Source organism: Clytia hemisphaerica, unplaced genomic scaffold, assembly GCF_902728285.1.
Source record: "Clytia hemisphaerica strain Z4C2 unplaced genomic scaffold, Clytia hemisphaerica genome assembly, whole genome shotgun sequence".
NCBI lineage: Eukaryota > Metazoa > Cnidaria > Hydrozoa > Leptothecata > Clytiidae > Clytia > Clytia hemisphaerica.
The window spans coordinates 30,815-58,287 of NW_027103774.1; the positions used below are offsets into that span (position 1 = coordinate 30,815).

General features: G+C 35.5%; 1 protein-coding gene across 2 annotated transcripts; it reads left to right on the plus strand.

The window, feature by feature from the left end:
• Window positions 1–27,125, plus strand: LOC136806099 (condensin complex subunit 2-like). Of its 2 annotated transcripts, XM_067062669.1 has the most exons (20): window positions 1–101; window positions 14,488–14,716; window positions 14,900–14,990; window positions 15,193–15,409; window positions 15,857–15,930; window positions 16,051–16,122; window positions 16,905–17,103; window positions 17,542–17,630; window positions 18,166–18,244; window positions 19,861–19,937; window positions 20,944–21,014; window positions 21,301–21,437; window positions 21,683–21,792; window positions 22,024–22,149; window positions 22,668–22,707; window positions 23,465–23,526; window positions 24,112–24,252; window positions 24,505–24,612; window positions 25,839–26,039; window positions 26,479–26,655. In XM_067062669.1, the coding sequence occupies exons 1-20, from the start codon at window positions 71–73 to the stop codon at window positions 26,536–26,538; spliced, it is 2,214 nt and encodes a 737-aa protein (XP_066918770.1). In that variant the 5' UTR covers window positions 1–70; the 3' UTR covers window positions 26,539–26,655. The 2 variants fall into 2 exon arrangements, with proteins under 2 accessions (XP_066918770.1, XP_066918769.1); XM_067062668.1 differs by lacking the exon at window positions 1–101 and having other exon boundaries at window positions 14,447–14,716; window positions 26,479–27,125.
• The last annotated feature ends 348 nt before the right edge of the window (window positions 27,126–27,473 follow it).

The following is a 27,473-nucleotide window of genomic DNA, read 5'->3' on the forward strand; positions in this document are numbered from 1 at the left end:
AAATTTGGCGGCAAAGCTAAACATGGCGGCAAAACCAAGTCGAAAATGACAAAAAAACTGAACAGATTTTATGATTTTTGACACCAAAAAAAGGCGAAAAGGTAGGAAAATTACTCTTAAAATGATGGTCAATTTTTCATAATGTTCGACAATAGAATCACAATTATTTGATTGTGTTCAATTGATTCGGTGTTTGATTAACAGTATAGAAACTCATCGTACAGTCTAGCGACTCCACAGACAGTTACATCAATATGCCTTCTTACCTGTCTTTAAAAATATAAATAAAAGTAATCACAGAAAAGGACGCGAAAAAAAAAGACATAAGTGTGAGAACAGAGTAATCAAACTCGTTAGAAAAAGTACCATTAGAAGTCATAAAAAATCAACCTGAATAAATGCATTCGAAATCCCAGAGAACTTCATAATTCCCCAAACAACATTACATTACTATGTCAAACTCCCATCACATAAATTTTACAATTACGTCAGAGTAGACTACGCTCGCCACCGAAGAGGTTTATTTGGAAAGGGTAATTACATTTTATTGTTCGCTTCTTTTTTAAAGATTGGCCGGGTTGGAAAAGTATGAATTTCTTTGTACATATTTTACCTACCCCAAATATTTAGGAGGCTGAGTTTTAAACAAATGGTCAAGTTGAAACGAACGATAAATGTATCAAGGTCTGTTTTATTTACCCCCTGGTGACTTAACAAAAGAGACTTAACTCGATGTTACAATCCAATACACCGTTTAGGAGTGTCGACTGCGCACGCGTCAATCCAATTTTCCATTGTTTTGATTTTAGCGACCACGGAAAATTCACTCTCCTCCGTAAAAAAACGGTAGGTAAACATCTGGTTCTCATAAAGGAAACATAGCAGAAAAACGGTAGATAAAGAACTCCTTTTAATCATAACTTCTTTTCCTCTTGATGAATTTTTGTGAAATTTTCAGGAGAGACTTACCGTGAGAGGTCCTAAAGCCGACAGCCCAGCTTAATTCCGACACCCCAAATAACTGTTATGAAAAAAAATTATATGTTTACAAACATTCCATCTCCAAGTTGAACGATAAACTATTGCTAGAACTCTCGAAACAAAACATCTAACAAGATAGCTGTAATGTCAAAATGTCAATTTAATGTAATTAAAAAGTGCGAGTTGTAAAAATAATTACCTTTTTATTCTGGATCAGTTGCTCATGTTTAAAATGATAACAGTTTTGTAATAAAAGTGACTTGTGCGGGAAAAATACGAAACAACTTGGACTGGTTTCCATCAAGAAACAAACAGACTAAATTGTAAAAATGGCGCGAAGTTGAAAAAAGGGCGGATGCGGTAGCACTAATTTGAATAACAAACATTGAATCAATGAGGCGGCAACTATCAACGCCCTCTTTACCACCTATAAGTCCGGATGTTTATTTACGGAAGGCCCGCAATCGGATAGCTCTTCATTTAAGTGTACTCTCTGACGACATATATTATCTTTACTAGAATAGGAGCAAGGTGTCATGTAATACATAATAATTGTAATATACGTCGTCTATTTGTATTCTTATCATGTAATATATAATATAATGTAATATACGTCGTCTATATGTATCCTTACACAAAGTCCTAGCCCCGCAATCAAGCCAAATGCCAGTGTAAAGTAATAGAAACCAGGCTTGATTACGTAACGTTTCAAAATGAGCACGCTCGTACACAGACCTCTTTTATATTTTCGTGTGCTTTGGAAAATCAAAACATCTCGTTACTTTTTATGATGCTGTTACTACTGTTGTCATTTATGACGTTGTGCATATTGCAATAAAAAAATATGTTTTGTTATAAGAAGCAATTATTGTTATTTGGTTCAATTGGTTCAATGTATCAAATGTCTCAGTTTAGTTGACACTTTGGTATCTTCGTTGCGTCACAGCGAAAGGTTTGTTTTTATTTTAGTTTGTATCTTTGAAAGACCCTATCGGCTTTAAGCTGGGCTGTCGGCTTTAGGACCTCTCACGGTATAAAATTATCATTGATATCATGTTCAAATATCTAAATCATTCTCTTTAAAGGAGAGAAAAAAATTCACAATGTTTACATTCATCTAACCTTTCACAGTACTAAAGTGCGAATTTTTACCTACCATTTTTACCGGCCTCTGCAATGGAGTACCGTGAAGATAGCGAGACTCCTAAACGGTGTATTATTGAAAGTTTGTCTCAGCCTTTTTATAATGAGCGAGACATACGTTCTCTGATTACGCAATTTTCATATTGACATTTTCGAGGCATTTTGATGTAACTGCCAGAAGTCATGCAACTAACTTTCGTTGACGTCAAACCAAATGTTTCATTTTTCCGTGAACTTACTTACTTCGTGATACTTCGTTATTGATTATGTACTTTATGGTACTCATCCAATTCGTTGAATCCGATGATTGACCATTACTGTTGTACTGTTAGTGTGGCGGGACTTATAATGGAGCCGATAGGAGTTTCGTGTTGATAACGAATGTTTCAACTAAAAATTGAAAGCCAAATTTAGTTATAAAATTTGAAAAAATTAGGAAAAATGACAAAACTGAAGGCTAGAAAATCTCAAGAAAAGTCTAGAAATAAATCAAAATGCCTGGAAAAGGTTTCTAGAAAAGCTAGAAAGTCAGAAAAACTGCTAGAAATGTCTAGGAAAAATTGCTAGGAAAAACCTTAGAAATTGAGTGACAAAATGTCTGGGGCAAAATGTGCCAAAAATATATATCAGAAATAAGATAAAAAATACTATCTTACCAGCATGCGAAACTATAATGCGATGTAAAAATGCTCCATAAATCCACATTTAAATGTAAGTAATGTGAATGCTATATAGTTAAATCAAACCAAGCCACATAGTAAACATTTCATTTATCTTTGATTCCATGAGAAACTCAAACTTTAAATTCTCAAAATTCAAAAGTTGAAAAAAGATGTCAACACAACATCTCAATATTTCTCCTCAAAAGCTCTCATAAGAATGAATCTCGTTTCAAAAAATCAAAATTTTAAACGCCTAAAAAATTGCGTCATAAAAGTAACGCGTGAAAGTAATTAACTTGAGACCAATTATCTCAAGACCAATTATATACGGTATTGATTGCGTTTATAAGCACAATCACATCACACTCCCCACCATAAACCAATCAATAACGTATATTAACTTTTGACCAATCAATAACGAATAACTTTTGACCAATCAATAACGAATAACTTTTGACCAATCAATAACGAATAACTTTTGATCAATCGTTAACAAGAACATTCGACCAATCAATAACGAGAACATTCGACCAATCGATAACAAGAACATCCGACCAATCAATAAAGAGAACATTCGACCAATCGATAACGAGAACATTCGACCAATCAATAACAAGAACATTCGACCAATCAATAACGAGAACATTCGACCAATCGATAACAAGAACATTCGACCAATCAATAACGAGAACATTCGACCAATCGATAACAAGAACATTCGACCAATTGATAACAAGAACATTCGACCAATCAATAACGAGAACATTCGACCAATCGATAACAAGCACATTCGACCAATCGATAACAAGAACATTCGACCAATCAATAACGAGAACATTCGACCAATCGATAACAAGAACATTCGACCAATCAATAACGAGAACATTCGACCAATCGATAACGAGAACATTCGACCAATCGATAACAAGAACATTCGACCAATCAATAACGAGAACATTCGACCAATCGATAACAAGAACATTCGACCAATCAATAACGAGAACATTCGACCAATCGATAACAAGAACATTCGACCAATTGATAACAAGAACATCCGACCAATCAATAACGAGAACATTCGACCAATCGATAACAAGAACATTCGACCAATCGATAACAAGAACATTCGACCAATCAATAACGAGAACATTCGACCAATCGATAACAAGAACATTCGACCAATCAATAACGAGAACATTAGACCAATCGATAACAAGAACATTCGACCAATCAATAACGAGAACATTCGACCAATCGATAACAAGAACATTCGACCAATCGATAACAAGAACATTCGACCAATCCATGATGAATAACATACATCGATACATCGTTTGAAATGAATCGATTTGAGGAAATTGTTGAGCCAAGTGTCACGAAGCTCAGATGGAATTGGATCATCCCAGTCTAGCTTTCTCAAAACAAGATCGTGTAAGTCGCTTTTGAATGTAGCTGTGGTTGGTGTGGTCTTGCCAAGAAGATCATAGATTACTCCAACCTTTGATGCACAATGGCGTTTTGTCAGTACATTTGGAATGACGTTTGATTTGGCTTCAGGTTTCTTTCCTCTCTGACATTTTGCAAAATTGAGGTCACCGACGTTGAGCGAGAGTAAGTCATCTTTGGTGTTTTCGGGTTTGTTCAGCTTTCCGATTTGCTGTTCATAGACTTTTAACGCGATCGGTTTGTTGGGTGCTAGCCATTTGGCGGGGTTGTATAGCACGGGTAAGCGGACGGTAGCGATATGGGATTCAATATCGATTGAAACGGAAGATTCGACAAAGGTTTGTTCGGCCTCTTCCTTTAGACTGGTTGATTCAATGGAATCATGATTTTTGCAATCTTTGCATTCACGGCAAGATACACAACGATAGCTGATTTGGGAACCTGCATTCTCAGCATTGTCTAACGATTTGAGTGGATTTGCTTTGAATGAGGAATGAACAAGATCAGACTCTGAGAGAGGAGAAACCATCATGATATTGGACATCTCACTGACGAATGATGGCGAAGTAAAGTGCGATTGGAAGCGAATCTTGGAAAACGATTCGTGTGGACCACCAATGATGCCAGTGGTTCCATCGGCACTCCGAAAAATGGATTTAAAAATGGTTAAACCCGTTGGTATTTGGAAGATCGGTTTCGGATGGTACTTTAGGTATTTCATACCAATCATAAAATCAACATTTCCACCGATGTGACTTGGCAATTTTGGAAATGTTTTGGCTAGAGGTCCGGCAGCAAAGCAAAGATCCTTCTCGGCTTCTTTTAGTGGAAATTGCGGAAATTCCCCGGTGATATCTGTAAGACAGGTTCCTCTTAGAACTGCGGTTTCCCCGGAAGCAAGCGGAAGTTGAACGCGGTAAATTCCGTGCTCTGCAGAAGTGCTTTTCTTTCCCACTCCGGTAATCGAAACAGGGATGTTAGAGATCAAAGTAACGTGTGGACCAAGACGCTCGACTGCACTTTTTCTGACGATAAAGTCACTACACCCAGAATCAAAGAATATATTGAATACTTCACCATTGACTTTGATTGACTGGAACATGTAGATTCCTCGGTCTGGAATGTCTCCACCTTGATCCTCAAAATCTGTTTGAACATTGTTGACTTCGATTTCTCCACTTGAGATTTCTGAGTAGAAGGATAATTTGATGTCTCTGGAAAATGAAGGTAAGCTTGAATTTCTGGTAATGAATCTGGACTTGTACTTGTCCAATAGATCCTGATTTTCATCAAAATGCTTATGCTCTTCACATATAAGGATGTGTTTCTTTTTGGGGTACTTGGAATGTGATCCATGGGGGCAAACAAAATCTTGCTGGCATTTCCCTTCTTCATGTTTCCCAACGTTCCACTTAGCCCCTGGCAAAAGACATTGAAAGCAAAGACCCTTTTTGCGCAACATTTGGAGTCTTTCGGAAGGTGTCTTCTCGACAAACTTCCGGCACGAAAAGTATTGAATGACTTTGACTCCTCCCTGGCCTGTCGTAGCAACATGGTCATCCTCCCCAGCAGCACTCCCACAAAGAATGCAGATCTCATTATCAAATTTGTCTGAATGATAGCCTGATAAGCTTGGGACTTTTCGTTTTTGGGGTGCAAGTGGTGGATCCTCCCTTCCTGTGAGTCTGAGCTTTTGTTGTTGGATCTTCAACTCCTTCTCTAAGAAGTCAATGACGTTTTCCCACAACACCTTACCACTTTGGTTGATCCCAATAGACTGTTCAAGCCACTTGGTAACCCGGTAATCACCCATCAATTTGTAGACTGTATCCAAGGCATCCCCGTAGTAAAGATACTTTTCGATTCTATGCCTGGACGCAAGGATCATCAAATCCCTCATAAGATTGATCAGTTGGCTTAACCCTGCAAGTACTTTTCCTGGTTCCCTGGATCCCTTGAAAGATTGGATATCCCTCAAAGAAGAAATTTTCTTTGTAAGTAGAAACTTCGTATCCCCATAAACTTCCTTGAGGCGAACCCAGATTTCGTCAATGTTGTCTAAGTGTTTGACAAGGGACAATGCAGGCTCTGACAAATGATTGTTGATCAGCAAATCAGGCAAGAGACGTCTAGTGGTGGTTCGGAGATGCAATTTTTCGAATTCGGATTGAAAAGTATAAATGTCAAGATCTGAATTGTAGCCAGAGAAATGGGACAATTTGATATTGAGCTTCGTCTCTTTGATCAAATCCCTTTTATTCAATTCTCTTCGACCAATTTCACTTGTCAGATCTTCATTGAATTTGAACTTCAGAGTAACAACTAAGGTATATCTCTTACCAAGCTGCTGTTTTGCCTTAACAAGCGTCTGACCTGATGGATTAAACTTCAAAGATTCTTGGTACTTCTGGGTTGCATGTTTGAAGCTCTTCAGGTAATTCTCCTGATTCTCCTTCCACCTTAGCAGTTGTTCATCAGTTGCAAGTTGCACATTCTTCTCCCAAGACATTTGCAACTCTTTCAAACAATGATCGGTTGATTCCACTTGAAACAGTATGGCCTCCTCCTCGAGGTCCTTGGTGGTCTTCAGCTGGGTTGCTTCTAGGTGCATTGCTTCAACTTTGATGATCTTTATCTCATCCTTGGCTAATCTGATTGCAGCTGCAATTTCGTTGATCAAAGTCTCGTAATCCGTAGCATACTTCTCGTCGTATGTTGCACCGAGATAATGTCGTAATTTGTAGTGTTTGGAACGAAACGTTGTTCGATGTTTCTCAAGCTGAGACAACACATCACTAACGGGTGTGACGTAGTAAGAAATCTCTTGGATGTAGTCACATATTTCATCTTTCATAATGTCGACTTCGAGTGATAAATCGTCAATTAATCGCTCACGAGGCGTTATTTCGTCGCTGTCGTTTGCCATAGTTGGTCTCTGAATTCGTCTTGGAATACGACTGCCAGTCACAATATTCAACGGCCTGTAGTCGACACGGTCTTGTTCTCGACGACGCATGAAACGATCAGCAGGATAAATGTTTCTGCTGTTGAAATGTGGCGGGACTTATAATGGAGCCGATAGGAGTTTCGTGTTGATAACGAATGTTTCAACTAAAAATTGAAAGCAAAATTTAGTTATAAAATTTGAAAAAATTAGGAAAAAATGACAAAACTGAAGGCTAGAAAATCTCAAGGAAAGTCTAGAAATAAATCAAAATGCCTGGAAAAGGTTTCTAGAAAAGCTAGAAAGTCAGAAAAACTGCTAGAAATGTCTAGGAAAAATTGCTAGGAAAAACCTTAGAAATTGAGTGACAAAATGTCTGGGGCAAAATGTGCCAAAAATATATATCAGAAATAAGATAAAAAATACTATCTTACCAGCATGCGAAACTATAATGCGATGTAAAAATGCTCCATAAATCCACATTTAAATGTAAGTAATGTGAATGCTATATAGTTAAATCAAACCAAGCCACATAGTAAACATTTCATTTATCTTTGATTCCATGAGAAACTCAAACTTTAAATTCTCAAAATTCAAAAGTTGAAAAAAGATGTCAACACAACATCTCAATATTTCTCCTCAAAAGCTCTCATAAGAATGAATCTCGTTTCAAAAAATCAAAATTTTAAACGCCTAAAAAATTGCGTCATAAAAGTAACGCGTGAAAGTAATTAACTTGAGACCAATTATCTCAAGACCAATTATATACGGTATTGATTGCGTTTATAAGCACAATCACATCACAGTTAGAGTCAGCTCTCCTGAAGTTAAAATAATTAGGAAGCAGCGGTTCATCTGGCAGTGTACTGAGGAATTGGTCAAGATGCTGTTTAAAAGTTTGTTTGGTACAGTTTGTGAGGTTTCTAAGGGATTTTGGCAGAGCATTGAAGAGCCTTGGTCCTTCTTGTGAGAGACAACCTCTCCAGATATTTTTATGTTTGACATTTATAGCTTTCAAATTGCATTTTCTACCCAGTCTCTAATTTGTGTAAGAATGCACGCCGCCTGCCTCGTCATTGTAGTTGGAATTGGGGGCAATGTCTTCTAGTATGCACCACGTGTAAATGATTCTGTACCTGTCTCTTCTTCTTTCAAGACTGTAGATTTTCAGTTGGTTCAATTTTTCCCAGTAGTTTAAGTGGCTCAACGAGGGGATACCGTTCAGGAATGATTTTTGTAGCAGCTCTAGTTCTTGAATGAGACATCTCTTTGATGGAGACCATAGTTGAGAGCAGTAGTCAAGGTGTGGAATGGCAAGTGACTTCCAAAGGGTTAACATGACATCTTTGTCCCTTGTCTTGAAAGTACGAAATATCCAAGAGCTGATAGATTTCACTTTGTTGATTTGGTTTTTGATGTGTTGATTGTAGCTACATATCTAGAGTAACTCCAAGGTCTTTGACTTGGCTTTTTGTTTCAATTTGATCTCGAGTATCAGAATAATAAACTGAATAGGGTTTCAGCTCTTCATTTTTTCCATATTGCATATGTTCGAATTTGAGTCCATTCAGTTGCATATTATTGATCTCTGACCATTTGTATACTGAGTTGAGATCGTTTTGGAGAAGTTGGACATCATTTTGACTGGCCAGTGCTTTCATCAGCCTGGTGTCATTCGCAAATGAAGACAGGACAGCGTTGTATACATCTTCATCAATATCCTGTATCATTACAAGAAACAGAAGGGGACCTAGCACAGAACCCTGAGGCACCCCGGATATGATATCTGCATTTTTGGATAGCGTTGTGTTGACAGAGACTCTCTGTGTTCTCCCTGTAAGAAATGACTTTATCCAGGATAGAAGTTTTCCACAAATGCCATTTCTTTCAAGTTTCTGTAGCAGTATCGAGTGATCAACACGGTCAAATGCTTTACTGAAATCAAGATAGATGACATCTACATTGCAGCCATTTTCAATATAGTGGATTAGACGTTCAGTGTGAGCAAGCAGTTGGCTTAAGCAGGATCTTCCTGACCTAAATCCATGTTGGTTGCTGTTGTACAGGTTGTTTCTTTCCAGATGATCTTGCAAATTTTTTCTTACAATCTTTTCAAAAACTTTAGTGACGTGTGATGTAAGAGCAACAGGGCGATAGTTTTCAGCCAATCCTTGATTTCCTTTTTTGAAAATAGGGGTGATGTAACTTGTTTTCAGTATCTTTGGGGTGAATCCTTTGTCAGAATGTTCTCCATATCAATCTGAGTGGTTTTGCAAGCTGTGATTTGTTTTTGAGTAGAAATATAGCTGGAAAGCCATCTGGGCCAGCAGCTGAGTTTGAAGAGAGGGTTTGTATCTCTCTAATAAAGTCGTCTGTGAGGTCAAAATAATCAAGTTTCTCCGTAACTTGCGAAGGATGAGATCAGGATTTTCATATTGTGATTTTGGTGGTGTGAATACAGATTTATATTGATCTTGAAGTATATTGGCCATCTGAAGGTTATTGTCTGTTAGCTTATTTGTGATAGGATCTAATAATGGTCCACTTTAGGTTTGGTTTTTAGAAATCTTTTTGCGTAAGAGTAGAAGAATTTGGGGTTCACTTTGATTTTGGAGATTGCATCTAGCTCTTGGTTGTACCTTTCGTTGGCATAGCTGCTTTGTAATTTTAGTTCGATATCAATCAATCTTGACTTTGTGTTCTTGTTGAGCTGTCTTTTCTTCAGTTTCTTTCTTTTTCGCATAAGAATCCGACGATCGCGTGGAATAATTGTTTTCTTTATGGGTTTTCGTAAAGGAATGTTGCTTTTGGTGATAACATCAATGCATTTCTCAAGGAATACATTGTATTGTTCATCAGGGTTAGAATCATAAGTTTTTAAAATATTTTCCCAATCAATACCATCCAAAGTTTTATTGACGTTTTCCCAGTCTATTTTGTTATTGTAAAAGTTGAATTTAACTTTTTAAAAGTTTTTATTTCTGCCGAAATGGATTTTCTTTTCATTTGGGGTTTCTCCTTTCAGAAAAACTTATTCTTTATTCATAAGTTTTTGTTCCTCCATTTCCAGAGGCCCCTTGAAAATGGGTCCTATCACCTTTTTTGACTCATTTCAACCTTTTCCAAGCTAATTTTCTTCAAAAACAAAAATAAAACAATGCCATGTCTTCTTTTTTCAAAAAAAGATATATCTTTCGTTATTTTGATAAATAAACTAATTATTTTACAAATATTTTTATATAATAATATTCTAACGCCATCAAAGAATTCTCCCTCCAAATTTCAGGTCTCTAGTTACACTAGAAAGAGAGATATGCAAAATTGAAGAAGCATGACTGGAAAATTTCTTTTTTTTCTTTTTTGACACATTTTTCGAATTTTTCCAAGCTATTTTCCTAACCTTTTTTTTGAAATTTTTAGTCAAATTTTTGACACTAAAATTTGAATATCTTTACAACCACTTATCCTCTTGAGTCCTATGACCCCTCATTTTCTTTCTTTTTCAAAGCTCTACAAGATAGGATAGGTTTTGAAAAAAAAATTAAAATTTGAAAAATCTTCTGGATTTGCTAGTACAGTCTGAGAAATCCTTCTAATTGCACGCTTAACTTCCGCAGGCGTAAACTTGTAAATGCGCGCTTATCATAGTCCGCCCGAGTCCACCCATGTGCAATTGCACGCTTAATTTTCCGCCCTGCTTGAAGAAGCTTGAGCAATATAGTGGGGCTTACTTTATTTAAAAACGGATGGAACCATGGTCAAACAGACAAAAAGTGATTTTTGAATTGGAATCTTCGTAAAATTTTGCGTAAAATTGACCAAGCATTCCAGATTTTTTTCCGAGAAAACTCGAGGAAAATCGTCTATTTTGAACTCGCACAAACGAAAAGTGTTTTCATTTCTTTTCTAATAACTTGTAAATGATGTATCTCAATGTAAGCAATGATTATAATACTGATTTAGATTATTTGGAACATGAAATTGATAGGTAAAAACACTTTTAAAAACCTTACAATTTGATAACCTTGCAATTACGCGTTTAAATCTCGGAATTTTAAGCGTGCAATTAGAAGGATTTCTCAGACTGTCGTATATTAAGACAAGATTAGAGGAGGGTGCCCTCTACACTACACCTCAGACCATACTCAAATTCCTCTACATGATTTTGAGTACGGGCCAATTTTACTTTAGTTTTGAGTGGTTTCATTTTCGATTTCAGCCCAACATCTTAGCAACGGGGTGCTCGCCCATAGTTAGCGACTCCGAAGTCATGCAACTTTCGTTGACGTCAAACCAAATGTTTCATTTTTCCGTGAACTTTGGACCCTTCGAACTTTTTTTCTATGTATGCTAAAGCGTTCCGGTTTTTACTAAATGAAAGCCCGTGATCTTAGCTTTCCAGCGGTATATAACACTGTGGACACGGGCTAGACGGCTAATTGGTAAAATGCCGAACGTTTTGCAACATTTTGAAAATTGTTTGCCGACGGGAGAAAAAAAAAGTGCAACTATCGCTGAACAAATGTTTCTGGAAACGGAGGAAAATGTATTTGAAGGCTGAAACTTTGTATGTTTATCAGAAAAAGGGTGAGGAATTCAAAAATCACATTCGCTAATTTTAGTTCTTTCATTTTCATGTAGTTTTTTTCACTTTTTTGCTTCTTTTGTATGGGAATGTCCCAAAAAAAAGTTTTTATTTCTGCCGAAATGGATTTTCTTTTCATTTGGGGTTTCTCCTTTCAGAAAAACTTATTCTTTATTCATAAGTTTTTGTTCCTCCATTTCCAGAGGCCCCTTGAAAATGGGTCCTATCACCTTTTTTGACTCATTTCAACCTTTTCCAAGCTAATTTTCTTCAAAAACAAAAATAAAACAATGCCATGTCTTCTTTTTTCAAAAAAAGATATATCTTTCGTTATTTTGATAAATAAACTAATTATTTTACAAATATTTTTATATAATAATATTCTAACGCCATCAAAGAATTCTCCCTCCAAATTTCAGGTCTCTAGTTACACTAGAAAGAGAGATATGCAAAATTGAAGAAGCATGACTGGAAAATTTCTTTTTTTTCTTTTTTGACACATTTTTCGAATTTTTCCAAGCTATTTTCCTAACCTTTTTTTTGAAATTTTTAGTCAAATTTTTGACACTAAAATTTGAATATCTTTACAACCACTTATCCTCTTGAGTCCTATGACCCCTCATTTTCTTTCTTTTTCAAAGCTCTACAAGATAGGATAGGTTTTGAAAATTTTCCAAATCCCCAAATGGCATTTCAATTAAAGCAATGAAAAATGAAACTTTTCTATGTTTCGCGTTTTTGCACCTATTCTTCAAAATGAAAATATTTAAGATTTTAAGTTCTTCTTTTATTCAATGATTTTTTACGGCACTTTGTTGACAATCTAACTATCGCATCAATTTCCAGCTTTCTTCAATAAATTGAAGATGAGAAAAAACCTAAGCCACGGATCACGGATTGAAACAAATATATGAAGGGTGGGATTTTACAGCCGCCCTTCGTGCAAGGCACTGAGAGGCCATGGGTGCCAAAAAAAGGGCTATACACCTGTTTCAATGTTTTGATTTTTTGCATTTGTATGCGCATGCGCCAAAATAGTTACGGTTTTTCAAAGGCAGAAAACACAAAGCGCTCGCTGGAAAAAGGCAGTTTTGATTTTATTATTCAAAATCTCTTCATCAGAATTTCATGAAATTTTAGTATAAGAATCCTATATAGTTATTAGATAACATACTAAAATTTATATTCAAAATTCCTTCTAGATCCTGAGAAAATTGACATAAACTGCGTGCCTCCAGCTAATGTTGTTGTCTTTTTTGCCTCTGAAAGTCGGGCTGTTTTGCGGGTCGTAACGAGCCGATGTAAACATGTGACGTCACATGAAACGTGAAACGGGCCTATTTGAAATGCGGCAACCTCATTGGTGGAAATTTGATAAACAGCTGCGAAGCAATCAGTAGAAGAGACCACTTTCGTTTTTGTTGCAGATTTCAATATAAACTTCTCTCAGGGATCACTTGTCAATGTACATATACACATGTGTTACGTGTAAACTTGTCTGCATTGTATGTATTGTTGTAAAGGAAAAGATAAAAGAGGTAAGACTAGCCTAGTTTCTAATCCTGATATAGGAGTTTAAGTTGAGACTGATTAATACCGTCTTTCTGGCTGGCAGTGTCTTTTCAGGATTAGAAACTAAGTCTTACCTCTTTTATCTTTCCCTTTGCATAGCTGTAAACTTCGCCTCACAAAAATGCAGGAGAGCTCCAAGTTGGAAGAATTTTCTCCGATAACTGCCGATAATCCAATTGTTCCAAATTGGAGGACCGGTAAATCAAGGGAATTTCCCCGCGAAATCCGATTTTATTGAAAAAATTTTTGGGGAAATCAGGAAATCAACGTATTTTTTGTCCCAATTTTCCAAAATCAGGAAATTTCGCCGTTCCATTTTTTCAAAACCTGAATTTTTTTTCCGGAAATTGGGAAATTTTTGGGAATGCGAGAGAGTTGACAGCTTTGATGCCTTTGCAACAATACAATGCAATGCAGAAATAAAAAGTTGGCGTTGGAGTGGGAAAATTGGTGAGCTAATTCTGATAACAGATTACAAACTTTTCCTGTATTCTGTTTTATCATTTCAACACCATCATTAGGGCTGTAAGGCTGAGCATAGCAGGCTAGCTCTAAAGCTCTAAAACAGCATCTGATAACATGAAAACCAGGATATGATTCTTCAATGGGAATCAAAACTATAAAGTGCACTTACAAACATCAATATGTCAGATCTAACAAAATTAATAATGGTACTGTCATCATGGACAATAAAACAAAGGATTATTTCAAGGACCAAATATTTGTTTCCCGTGATTTTTGTATGAAGAGTTTTAAGTCTATACTGCATAGTATTCCATAAGGACATGCAGGCGAAGTCATAACAGATGAGCCACAGACTGTAATCCAAATAAATGAATATTTGGGTAAACCTCAAATCCGGGAACTGTCAAAGTGTGTTGTTATAAAAGCTCCTATTGCTTCTGAAATTGTGAGTGTTAGATAAAGTTTGAAGTGATGGAATTAGATGGGGGCTGTTTACAGAAACCAATGTAAGTTAGTGTTCTGCAATAAATTATAAACAGAAACGAATCGGCAAATATCATGATTATGACAAGCCAGTATATAGAAAGGAATAAATTAAAAATAATGTTGAAATTTATTTATTTCCAATTTTTACTTATTAATTAACAGAACAACTTTTTGATACAACACAAACAAATATATTATTGCAGAAGTCAAGATGGCAACTCCAGGGCTATCAACCCCTAATAGAACCACAAGAAAGAGGAGACCAATGAATGTATCCCCTGCATTGAATCTATCTACAAGTCTTCTAGAGGTAAATGATGATATTGAAGAACGAAGATTACGTCGTAAATCAAAACTCTTGACAGGCAATATTCTGAGTCCTGGAGGAGTACAAGCTTCACCATCAAGACCTGGACAAAATGATAAGGACAAGTAAGTGAAAAAAATGACTATTTGAGTGAGCTAGCTTTAATGATCGTCCATATAATGCTCTCTTATTTGGGTGCTTTAATTATTCATCATGCTCAGGGTTGATTTTTGTTCAAATGACTTTTATTTAATAAAACAATGATGGACTTTCATAGATAATAATTTTGAAACATTAATTTTTTGTAGGAGAAAGTCAATCAGTCTCAGTCATGCTGGTGTGACAAATGCACAACTCAAAGAACATTATGCAAACTGTATCAAATTGTCTTCTGAAAATGTATGTTTCACCTAATACTTTTGATAAGTTTTGATGTACCAAGCTTGAAGGTTTAGTCATTTTTGTCTGGTCAATTTTTCATAGTCACAAAATAAGAAGTCATTTAGATCCTGCAAAAAAGTAAGTTTACCAAATTTTTCATTTATAACTTAACTTGAGTTATCTTTTTTTCAATCCTTCGTATACTTTTTATGGTTTATAGAAAATTAATGTAAAGAATGCATTTGGTTTACATTTGATTGACTATATGAAAGATTTGCTCAAAGAATCCAATAAAGATGAAAATGCCACTAATTTTCAAGTTGCCAGTTGTACACTAGATGCTGGTGTCAAGATTTACGCATATCGTGTAGATTCTGTTCATAGTGAAGCATATAAGGTTCTGGGAAGCCTTGGAAGAGCAGTGAACAATCCAGATGGTAAGAAAGGTTCCTGCTATAGAGGTTTCTAAGGGTTTGCTATATGTTGTTCTGCCATTAAGGAAATATGCAAAAATTTGAAGAGACAATTCATTTTATAAATTATTTCTTTATTCTACCAAAATGGTAGAAATCATATACTTAGCCAAACCTAAAAAGTAAATGTGTCTAATCTGAAAATTCCTTATTGATTGCTCTTCCCAATTCTATTTTTTATTTTACGATCTATGACAAATCTTATAACCATGAATCACTTTTAGCACAGCTGATTATAGTATATTATCTAGGGCTTTAATCCAATGATTATGTCCACTACTATTTCCACTTATTATCTCTCCGCTTAGTTCTTGGCCAAAGGATTTAGGTAATTTCCTATAAAGAACAATATAATAAAGAACAATGTAAAAAATTAAAAATTTAAACACAATAAACAACTTGCTTTCTTAGAACCAGAAGATGGGGAGCAGCCTGACTCACAAGAAGGTGGCTCATCACAACCCGTGGCTAAAAAAACTAAAAAGGTATAAAATTTGTTTCATTTTTTGGTGGTATATGGTTATATGTGAATAATTGTATATTATTATATATTATATTATGTATATTTCTTCACCCTTTTGATTTTTTCACTTCCTTCTTCCCAGAGAGCAGCTGGTAAGACTATCGAGACAAACATGAAAAACATAAACTGTGAGCAACTTGATATCGATTATGAGGTAATCATTTCTTACCATTTATGTTTTGATACTCCATGACGTCATCTGTTTGATGATTTATGCTTGGTCTTACTACAGTTTCTATTGCTCTTTCTATTTGTTTGAGTTGCAGGAGGCTTTGAGACGCAACTATAGACGAAAGAGTCAAAGAGCATCTCGTCAGCACCTTGGACTGACTACCCAATTCCCCTAACTAAAAAACATGGGAAAATTCTTAGCCATCTTGTTTTGAAAATAGCATGGTTGATCGGAGAAGAGCCTATTTACTATTACAAAAATATGGATCACATATCCCAACACTGTCCCTGGTTTAGTAGGGAGATTGGATGATTAAAAATATTAAAAGAATTGGACATCCTTAAGATGACCCATAGTGTGCAGAGGGGTCCAGCCCCCACCATTTTTCAGGGGGGGCTAAGAAAAATAGCCCCCGGCTAAATTCTTGAAACATAGCCCTCACCTTCACAAAGCAAAATATCAAAGAAATTTTGCATGGAAATTCTCAATAAATTTATTACGTGGCAGGCAAAAAAAATTTTTCAAGAGGCACAAAACTTTCCCTACAGCATAGATTTTTAACATAATTTAAAATATCTTCAACCTATCACCTCTGCCCCCAGTTCTATTACACAACACTCAGCCCCCCTCCCCCCCTAGTAAGCTAGCCCCCAGTATTTTTTGAAAAATACAGCCCCCAATCAAGCAAAAATGGTTTAGCCCCCTCCCCCTCCTAAGCTCAGGGGGGTGCATTCTATGTGACCTATGATTGTTTCTTTTTCCAGGTTGACCCATTCTTTACCAAGATTTCAGCAGCATGTGATGAAGCTGGCACCACCAGTTTGTTGTCATTCCATTTGAGATCACATTCTGATTTGAATGATTTGTTGCTGGACTCATCAACCACTGTCGATTCCATACCAAACGCAACAGTTGGAGAAACTACCAATGATGATGATATGGTTGATCTCAGCTCTTTGAGAGGTTCAATTTTTTATATTTTACTGTCTTTTCGATGGATAGAATAATGCTTTAAAAACAACGTGCTTTAAAAGGAAGAAAATATGATTACAAGCATTACATATTATTTTGTGTTGATTAATGTAAGTCTTTAAAAAGGAGAAATCGAAATTAATGATGAAAAATGAAGAAGAAAAAATAATAATGAATTTAAAAAAAATTTAAAATTAGATTAAATTTTTTTTCTTCTTTCGAACAAGTAAAAGCAAACTCAAGTGATACTCTATCTTAACTTTAGCCAATGGTACACTTACCTTCAATAGAGCAGTGATTCAGAGAAAACAACATAGGGCACATGAGTCCTCTAAAATGTACAAAATTTTCCCATCCGTTTGTATCAGTGATCTGCAGTGATTTTGATGGGTATTGATAACTGATAACTGTTCTGCTTCAATTCTCCAGATATGTACAACAATTTACCACTGACGAAAATGGAGATTTGCCCACAATTCAGCAACTTCAATTTCACTGGATGGGATAAAGATTCACAGGTAATAAAAAGTTAAAAGTGACCATGTTATTCTTAGATTTAACCATTTTTCAGAAGTCACATCTCAACCAGCGATATTTTTCTAATGAACAACGAGAACACATTTAGGAAAAATAATAAGAATGATTGTTTAATTTGGTGTAATCTAGTTCTATCGCGTCCCTGGGGAGGGGGGTTGACCTTGACGGCCGGTGGATAAAGAATCGAAAAACTTTCCCATTTTAACCCTGAAGAGTCGCAAAAATGATTTTAAAAGTAGACGAAAAATTGAACAGCTTTTAATTGCCACCCTGAAAACTGTCAAAAATAACCAGTCGACCCTAGATACACATCTTCGAAATTAGTAAAATTGGGACCATGTCAGAGCCTAAAAAAGAAACCCTGGCCAATGGCAAGTGATCCCCCGGGTATGCCATTTAGAGGAGAAACTCTCGTCTGAAACCCATCCATTCTATTTCTCATAAATAACAAGAGTGTCAGCAACACGCTGTAGTGAAATTTTATTATTAATTTTTTTAACAACTTTGACAACACAGGACATAGGAGGAAACATTCACTTACCTGATGATAGTTTCGATGGCGATAATATTCACCGTTTCGACGAAAATGCACCAGGTATAATCATTCGATCGATTAATTTTGTCATATCTGTATAAAAGACACTCAAGTATATTTTCCAGTATCTAGTTATCAAATTGAATATTAAAGTCTATCCAGATATAATTGGCAGTCGAAACAAGAATGCCTGTAACTTTTGATAGTCAAATAAATTGCAAAAAAAATTTTTTGATTGTTTTAGAGAATCAAAAGCGCTATATTTTAATGTATTTTTGGCTGACAACTTCGCGATTTTTAGCGGTTAAATTTACGATTGCAAAAATTAAGCTTTTTTCTACTTATGCTACAACGTTTATTTTTACACCAGTGGTAGTTCAACCTTAAGTTAAGAAGGTTGTTAAATTTCAAGGCAAACGGAAAAGTCCTTCGGAAGATATGGGACCCGAAATACCCCTTGCTGGCACTTTTCTGTAAAATATCAAATCTCCAAATTTTTACTAAAAACGGGGGTTATATTATCTTTTTTGAACAGTGCAATTAAAAGTTGGAAAGTGTTAAGTGTTGATGCATTGGTATTATTGGTATCATTGATCATTTCGAAACGAAGTGAAATCACAATATGATTGTTTTTATTACGATAAGCATATTGAACTTACTTTATTGCCTTTGTTATTTTTAAGTAATTAAAGAACTTTGCTAATTCCAAAAGCACGCAGCACATAGTTTGGCTATGAGGTCATTATCCTGCATTATCATAAAAAGATCGTAAAATTTGTGATGATTGAAAAGCTGTTTTATCATCACTACCCCCGCTTTTATTAAAAATGTTTCGCAGAAAAGTGCTAGCAAGGGGTATTTTATCTTCTGAAGGACTTTTCCATTTGCCTTGAAATTTGACAACCTTCTTAACCTAAGGTTGAACTACCACTGGTGTAAAAATAAACGTTGTACCAAAGTAGAAAAAAAGCTCAATTTTTGCAATCGCAAATTTAACCGCTAAAAATCGCGAATTTTTCAACCAAAAATACATTTAAACATAGCGCTTTTGGTTCTCTAAAACAAGCAATATGATTTTCGCAGTTATATTTGACTATCAAAAGTTACAGGCATTCTTGTTTCGACTGCCAATTATATCTCGATACACTAGTCTTTTTATTTCCTAAATTAAAGTCTATGTGTTTAAATAACGGACCATGATAATAATTGTCGACGTTTTTGTTTGACTTAGCTACATTTTATTTTATCAGAGAAATCTCAATGTATTCTTTATGCACAATCCGAGATATTATTGAGTTTCTTTTTGGTGCTAATCCTGCGCCGGAGATGGTTAGTTTTTTCATTGGCTAGACTAGATCCTGACTGACTGAGGACGAAGGTAAGTAAGAGGACTTACCGTCCTCGATTTGGTGGGTCAACTTCAGTCTCTCTGCCGTCCTCAAAAGGGTAGATAGATAAACTCACTAACCACGAAGACGAACGGAAAAAGTAATATGCGAGTTTCACATCACATTTTCTCATTTTGGTTAGCCTAACCTCCAGTGCGTTTAACAATGTATTTAACCAATGACATTTTGACAATAACAATGTATGTATTTAACCTCACGAATACAAGAAATTTTGTCATACCAAACAATAAAGCACTACTGTCGACTACTATCTTATTTCTTTTTTAGTGGTATCAGAAGCCATGGAGAGCTTTGACACTGGAGGTTGTGGTGGTATGGACGACTTCAGTGATAATGATGAAAGGGTATTTTATAACGTTATTTTTTGATAGGGTCCAAAAAGGGCCATTTTTCTCATTTTCCTAGGCCTTAGCAAAAAAAACCTCCTCGCGAAAAAATCTTAAAAGTATTTCAATTAAATAAATCAATCCTTCCATACATCTTGAGTAAAAAATTTAATAACAGAAGCTACTTTTGGTTAATTTTGAAATTTATTTTTATTCTAAACGTTTCAGCTTTAACAGAGTACCATCATCAGTAAAAATTTTTGTTGTAAAAGTATTTCATTCTTCAAAATGAACCAGGTTTTGGTAGCGTCGAATAAAAGATGTCACAAGTCTTAAGGCTAGGCCCAAACTTACTAAATGAATAGATTAAACTCAATGTTTCTTTTCTTTCTAGTCTTGACAAAATTTGACAAATGTAGACTGTAACCACCTAATTATATTTTTATCAAAAGAAAATCATTTATAATTTTATTTTCAAGAATACCGTCTATGACCCACCGGGTGATAAAGTAAAAGGGTTTGAAGGTTAATTTTCTCTCCTAACTATGGAATATCAGTTTTTGTGTAGTGGTTCAAAAGTTATAAGCTGGTATATAACTGGTATTTAATTGTACAATAAAAAAGCTTTTGTTCTGAATACAACTCATAATCAAATTTCAGGACATTTACTAATTAATCTGTTGAACCTTTAAAGGGCATAATTTAACGTATTCCATAACATCTTGCGTAGCATTTCTAAACTAAACTACGAACGATTCCCACTTCTCCGCGCAGATGAGTTGGAGTTTTTAGAAGATACTTTAATAATTGGTCATTTGAGGTAATAAAGATGACGCGTTCTTTAGAAAAAGTAACAAAATTGTTAAACGACCAACCAAATCAAATAATGGTTTGTAAAAACTCCATCTCGTCCCTCCCAGCGCCGCGCGAACACAAATTTGCTTATTATGCTTTGTCAGCATCAGAGGCGCGCTTGCTTTCTATATCATAAAAAATAATATCTTTAAATTTTGACAATTTGCAGAACGATGCATTAGATGATTTACAATTTGGTCACCAAGGTGCCGCTATCCCTGATAATGGGATGTCATCAAAGTATGTTATTTTTATTAAACATTTTTAGTGAAAAGTTCTTTTAAAGCATAATTCTTGTTAATTTAGGGAAGCTTATTAAAAGGAATTCAGTATATTGTACGAAAGGAATATTCACAATACCCTACCACGGAACTTATAATGTAAATTTTTGCGAGGATTAAATTTCGTAAAAAAGGCCAAAATATGTGGAAGTAAATAAATTAAAAGCTCACACTGCGAACTTCACTCGTCACCAGCAGCTATGTTTCGATTGAACAGGTCTTTTACTCTCAATATTTATTTTCAGAGACCAAATGTTTGGTACTACGGGAACTTCACACATCGCTCTTTCGTTGAACCCAAGCGAATACTCTTACTTCAGTCAAGATCACATGAAAATGTGGGCTGGTCCTCTGCATTGGAAAGTCAAGGCGAAATCAAAAGGTGAAAATTGTTGAAGCTTTAATAATGATATTAGTTCATGCGAATTATGTAGATGGAATGATATAAAGTTTGAAAGAAATACAGGAAAAATCTTACTCGATGATGGGTTGGGTCATTTATTTATAACAATGCACCACATAAACATTTTCACATGTGTAGCCTTTCATTTCTGCACACATGAAGATCTTTTCCTTGATACTAAAAACACTAAACATAAAGTTCAAATCAGATTCTTCGTTCTTTAGACAAAACGATTTCCACGACAAACGCCTCAAAAATGTCGACCAAGAAAACACAGATTCGTATTGATTTCGACGAAGAAATCGACCTCAAGAAACACTTTACCACTGGAAGGGTAGGTGGTCAAAGCGCAACATGAAAAACCAAAACAGATCAAAAGTTTAAGGCTCCGTATAGTTCTGAAAGAAATGAAACTTTTTCAGTTCCATATAACAATAGACAAGGATACCTTTTAAATCATGCGAAACTGTTGATTTTTATGGTGGTCTCAATTTCGATTGATTTATTTTCCATTTACAGAGGACATTTTCTGATGGTTTCGATTTCAAGGTTTTCTTTTTCTTAGGGAGCAACGCATATGAAGGCCGTTGCCATGGACAACAAACAAGCGGCACAGATGAGCGTGCTTCCAGCAGACTTGCATTACGAAACTGAAAGCCTCTTCAAATTATCCACAAGAACATTTGTATCGGTACGTTTAACTTTTTTTTACAAGGGACAAAGATGAAAGATTCATGACTTTGCTTTCTCTATTGCTAATTTCCATTGCTGTTGCCATTGACAGTTCTTTGCTATAACAACCAATGAGATTTGAAATATTATATAATCCTCCATAACTCGAGCCTCTATAACCCTAACTCCAACAAGTTCACTGATCCCTTAAGTTATGCCTCATAAACCTGTCTCCGTATCTTGACATTTCCATAATTCGAACAAATATGCGCTCCCCTTGCGAAGTCAAGTTATTCTTGATATGCGTAAGTTATTTTTCTAGCGGAAACACCCTAAAAAAGCCGGGATTTGATCTCTCTCTGGTACTAAAAATAGAAACACAGAGGTCAAAAACCGGCTTTTTTGGGTGCTTCCGTTAAAAAATATGACGTCATCGTTGTTTCGAAGTGAAAATCTTTGCGAAAATACAGATGACATTTTTCGATTAAATGTTGATAGATGGATATCTGTTCTAATTGGCTTCATTTTTCATTTCAGATTAAACGACAATCAGACGCAGTTGATCTGAAAAACGAAGGTACGTACACTCTTAGGTTCCAAATAAACGCCCCCCCCCCGCTTGTTAATTTTTCGAAAATTTTCCAACCCCCCCTGGACCTTATTAGGACCCCCCCCATTTATTAATTTTTTAGAATATTTTCATCTGTGAAAGAGCCCCTTATTTTGCTCTAAATAGCCTGCCAAGGATTTTTTATACACTGGATATACAAGTAACAGATTTTTGCCGATTTCTCGCGTACTAGCTATGTCCGCAGTAATGATATTATTGTTCACTCTCCTTCCCTCATTAAATGATTTTTCGAAGCATTTTTATTGCATTTCTTATCGAAAATCACTCATCCAATTCCCAAAAGAGACTTAAAACTTTCCTGTGAGAGTCAGATTCCACTGAAGCCACTTAATTGCTAATTATAAGTCGTTATGACGTTTCAAGCTGTGAGAAAGATGCAAAAGACGTGTTGTGTTTTCTAAAACAATGAAAATACAATGATCACTCTCCATCGTTTTATGAGTCGTTTATCCAGTGTATAATAAATCTTTGAGCCTGCTTTTAGCCTATATTTACCTTATTTTTGGGTTTTCAGAAGTACAATTTCCAAACCCCCCTCTCCCCCCGGCAATTAGAAAAATTTAGAAAAAAGTCTGGCACTACCGACACATCGCCAAACTAGACGCCCTAATAAAAAGAAAAACATTGAAAACATTTTTTCGACTTGCCCTCTTTCATTGTCTTTGAATCACGTGACTGGATTATTTCTCCTTCTTTGATTTAGGAGACGAGTGGTATAACTATGACAACAAAAATGATCGAGAAGGATTCTGTCCGGCACTTGATGTAAGTCATCCACTGAACTTTATATATCCCTGGACCAAGCTATATCCGCCATCTTTGAAGTTTTTTTTGAAGTGGTACCCATAAAGAAGCCATTGCAGTGTTAAAAATCAACGTCTAACGGCGCTACATCATCAAAAGTTTTCGAGGGAAAGTAGATCTAGCGCTCTCGATGCATTTAAACCATCAAATACTTGGTCCAGGGTATATATTAATTCAAGGTCAGTGAAGTGATCCCTAAGTAAGGTCAAAATGTTTCTGAACAGATAATTCCTATCACCCACACACAGGAAATCGAGACAAGCGATTCATTAAAGAAGGTCAATCAAAAATTATCGGATCAGATAATTCTTATCACCAACTCACTCATAATGGATAAAACAACAAGCTAAAGTTATAAAGTTGTTGCTCCGAGTTAACAGTTTTAGAATAAAAAGTGATAGATTTTGTTTCTATTCGAGAAATAATTTTCACGGGAACTAATTTTCGCGGTTGGTGAAGTATCCTTGTATTCAGACAAACATTTTTAAACTGTCTCTGATAAATGATGTTGTACCTAACTAATTATCCTCTTCGACTTTTCTTCAGGATTATGGGGATGATAATTACGATGATGATGACGGGGGCGGTTGTGGGGCGGAAATCACCCTTGATGAGGGTGGTCTTAATAATGATGATCAACAAATCACGACGTTTGGTGGTGCTGGCCTCGTTGCCCCGCCAAATAAGGTAAAACAATATTGATATTTTGTTTGATGGGTTACACCAGGTAACACCAGCAAACATATAATACTGGAACGCTCGCGAGTATTGCTTTTGGTTCAGTTTTAATACACATATTTATATTTAGACGCTCATTAACAAAGCATGGATTTTTGTTGGTCCTCAGATTATTTAATTTTAAAAAGCATTAAACTTGAACTATATTTTGAAGTTCAAAAGAAGTATGATAAGGCTCGTAAAAATCTTTGTTCTTCTTAGGTGCGAGTACTAGACATCAACTACGCGAAAGCAGCGAAACGTATCGACATCAAGAAACTGAAAGGTACCATGTGGAAGATGTTGACTGCGAAAAAAGAAAATGATAAGGTAATCATTTCGAAAAGATACTTTGGCTCTTCTTAAAAAACTATATGACTGTGGAGGGTGTTATATTTTATCCCACCGGAAAGTGAAAATTTAACACCGGTAAATGACTATTTTGACCATTCTTACTACCCCACTACCCCCGGCCATTACATCCTCTACTGACTGCTCACATTCAATGGAGGGGGCGTTGGGTAATATAGTACATTAAGCAGATATTCAATAGGTAAAAGTTGGTTATTGAGATTTATTAACTCGAGGTGATGTAATATTCAACGAGGCGAAGCCGAGTTGAATATTCATCACCGAGGGTTAGTAAATCCAATAACCAACGAAAACATATTGAATATATGTTTTATTATATACCTAAGGCAAAAACAAGACATTAATTATGTTAATAGTCGAACGTTTCACTTAAAACACTCCCATAATCGAACGTTCGAATGTTATTTTATTTTTAATGATTTTCTTAAATACTTTGAATCATAAAATCTGTTCATGAAATTGACAATAGATTTATTTTAATGAATTTCTTTGATACAACAAGAGCGACAAAAAAAATCAAACTTTGAAAGCAAAATTTGAAAAAAAAATTATACCGTGGTATAATAGCCATGGTATATCAGGAATTATTCAATGGCTGTTTTTGCCTACAGGTATATAATAATGGAGAATATACCATTACTCCCACAGCACTCCCACTACCCACTCCACTACTCCACTCCTACTCCAGTGTAATGAAGGCAAAGTGTTAATAAGAAATAATAAAAAATGTAAATTGAACATTTATCTTTTGTTTATTTTTCGTTCTTCAAAAGAATCTTTTGTTTCATTTCGGTTTATTTATTTTATTTTTTACACTAAATTTGGACATCAGTCACAATTTGCAGCTATTTTATACGTTACTGTCCAAATCTTTAAAGACCGGTCTCCACTTTCGCATGAACGAAAACTTTTTGACGTTTTTGTAAGCTCATTGGTCGGTTGAAATATGAAGCAATTCCATTGGTCGAAATTGACGTAACGGATGAAAAAAGTAGAACTTCCTTCAACTTTTTTTTTGTTCGCGCAAAACTTTTTTATAACGTAATCTTTTCTTCAGGCAAAAAAGGTTAAGAAAAAAACTGTAGTCCATTTTGCGCGAAAGTGGAGACCAGCTTTAAAAAAATTACTTAAGCCCTCTAGAAGTGTTCTCCCGAATGTAATTTTTCGGTCATACTTTTTTTAAGGAGAACAAAGAAAACAATAACCTTCCGAAACCTGACATTCAAGAAACAGAATCAGAGAAAGATCAACCAAAAGACGTGTCTGGTTCCTACACCTTCAAATCTATGTATGATGCATTGCCCAATAAAGTGTCCACCAACATGTCCAAGAATTTATCTGCACCAATAGCATTCGTTTGTTTGTTGTATCTAGCCAATGAAAAGGTTTGTTATGATTTTCCTCTTCATTTTATGAATTAAGGAGATAACGCCCAAATAGATAATTATTTACGATGGAGTGACGTCAAAGCACTTATGGTCTAACTTTTAAAGATAATTCTGTGTGTTTATTGAATAACATTTTAGCAGATCAAGCCAGTTGCTTTCTTCCCCTTGAAATGATGAATTTTAATTCATTTGAAAGAACACACGTGACTTTCCGTAACAAAGGATGTCATAATATGCAGTTTTCTTAGTTTCATATTTGCATGAAATAGAAAATTTTTAAACAGGGCGGTGTTTTAAGTCTAAAGGTTAGCTGCCTATGATAAGGCATTTTCGTAACCGTTTTTTCAAGGATTTGGCTCGAATTGAACCTTGCGTTCTTTTAAAAAAAATTATAAAAATTCGTATTTTTTTCATATGATTTTGTGTTTTTTTTTAGAATCTTAAATTGACTGGATGTGAAGATATGGCAAATATCAAGATTGAATCCGGACCTTGAACAAACTCTCTAAAAATCTCAATTTAACTTATTTAAATCCTTCTGTTTGATTTTGTAGCTGTTTTTAGTACAGAATATAAAATTATATATAGTAAATCAACCTTTATATATATTTGAGCTATTTCAATCTTTATTCTACTTATTTTATATATTTTCCAGGGCGGGATGATTTTTGGGGATTTTCAAGTTCACTCTAAAAGGGGCTCTTCCAGAAAATATCCGTACATGGGGGTAAATTTGCTCTGTCCGGGGGGTCAACTGATGCTTGTAAAGGGGGGGAGTAGAACCCGTAGTCCGGGGGGGGGGCAAAAGTCACTTTGTCCGGGGGTAAATCACTGAAAATTGTTATATCCTCCACCCCCCATATTCATATTTTTCTGGAAAAGCCCAAGGTCTGACATCTGTTCCACTGCCTTGCTGATAGTCTGCTTTACTCGTTTCGCTTTTTTGTATCGTTAACTTTAAATCTTGTATGGGATAGAGGAGCAATACTTTCATCAATAAATGTTTTTTTCGATTTTAACATCCCTCATTTGTATTGTGTATAATTATATGTTTATTAGTAATACATCAAAACAACTACATCATTTATACTTCTTTTAATCAATTGGGATTCGAACCTTTTTTATGGAGAGTAAATAACAGCATGTTTTCTGCGTCTCCACTTGCGCGCGCTGCGATCACACTTTTTCGAACAAAGCTTCCACGCTATTGGTCAAAAGAAAAATGAAGCAACTCCATTGGTGCGATCTGACGTAACGGTTGGATAAACTTAAAGTTGAAATGTGTTCAACTTTTTGGACCTACCCCGGTGGGCTGTAGGTCCTATGATTTTTTGCACAAAGATGTATAACTATAAACCCTCGAATGTGACGGACCCCTATTTTCGAAAAAAAAATTGGGGGCAAATTTGGGCCAAAAAACGGCTAAAAACG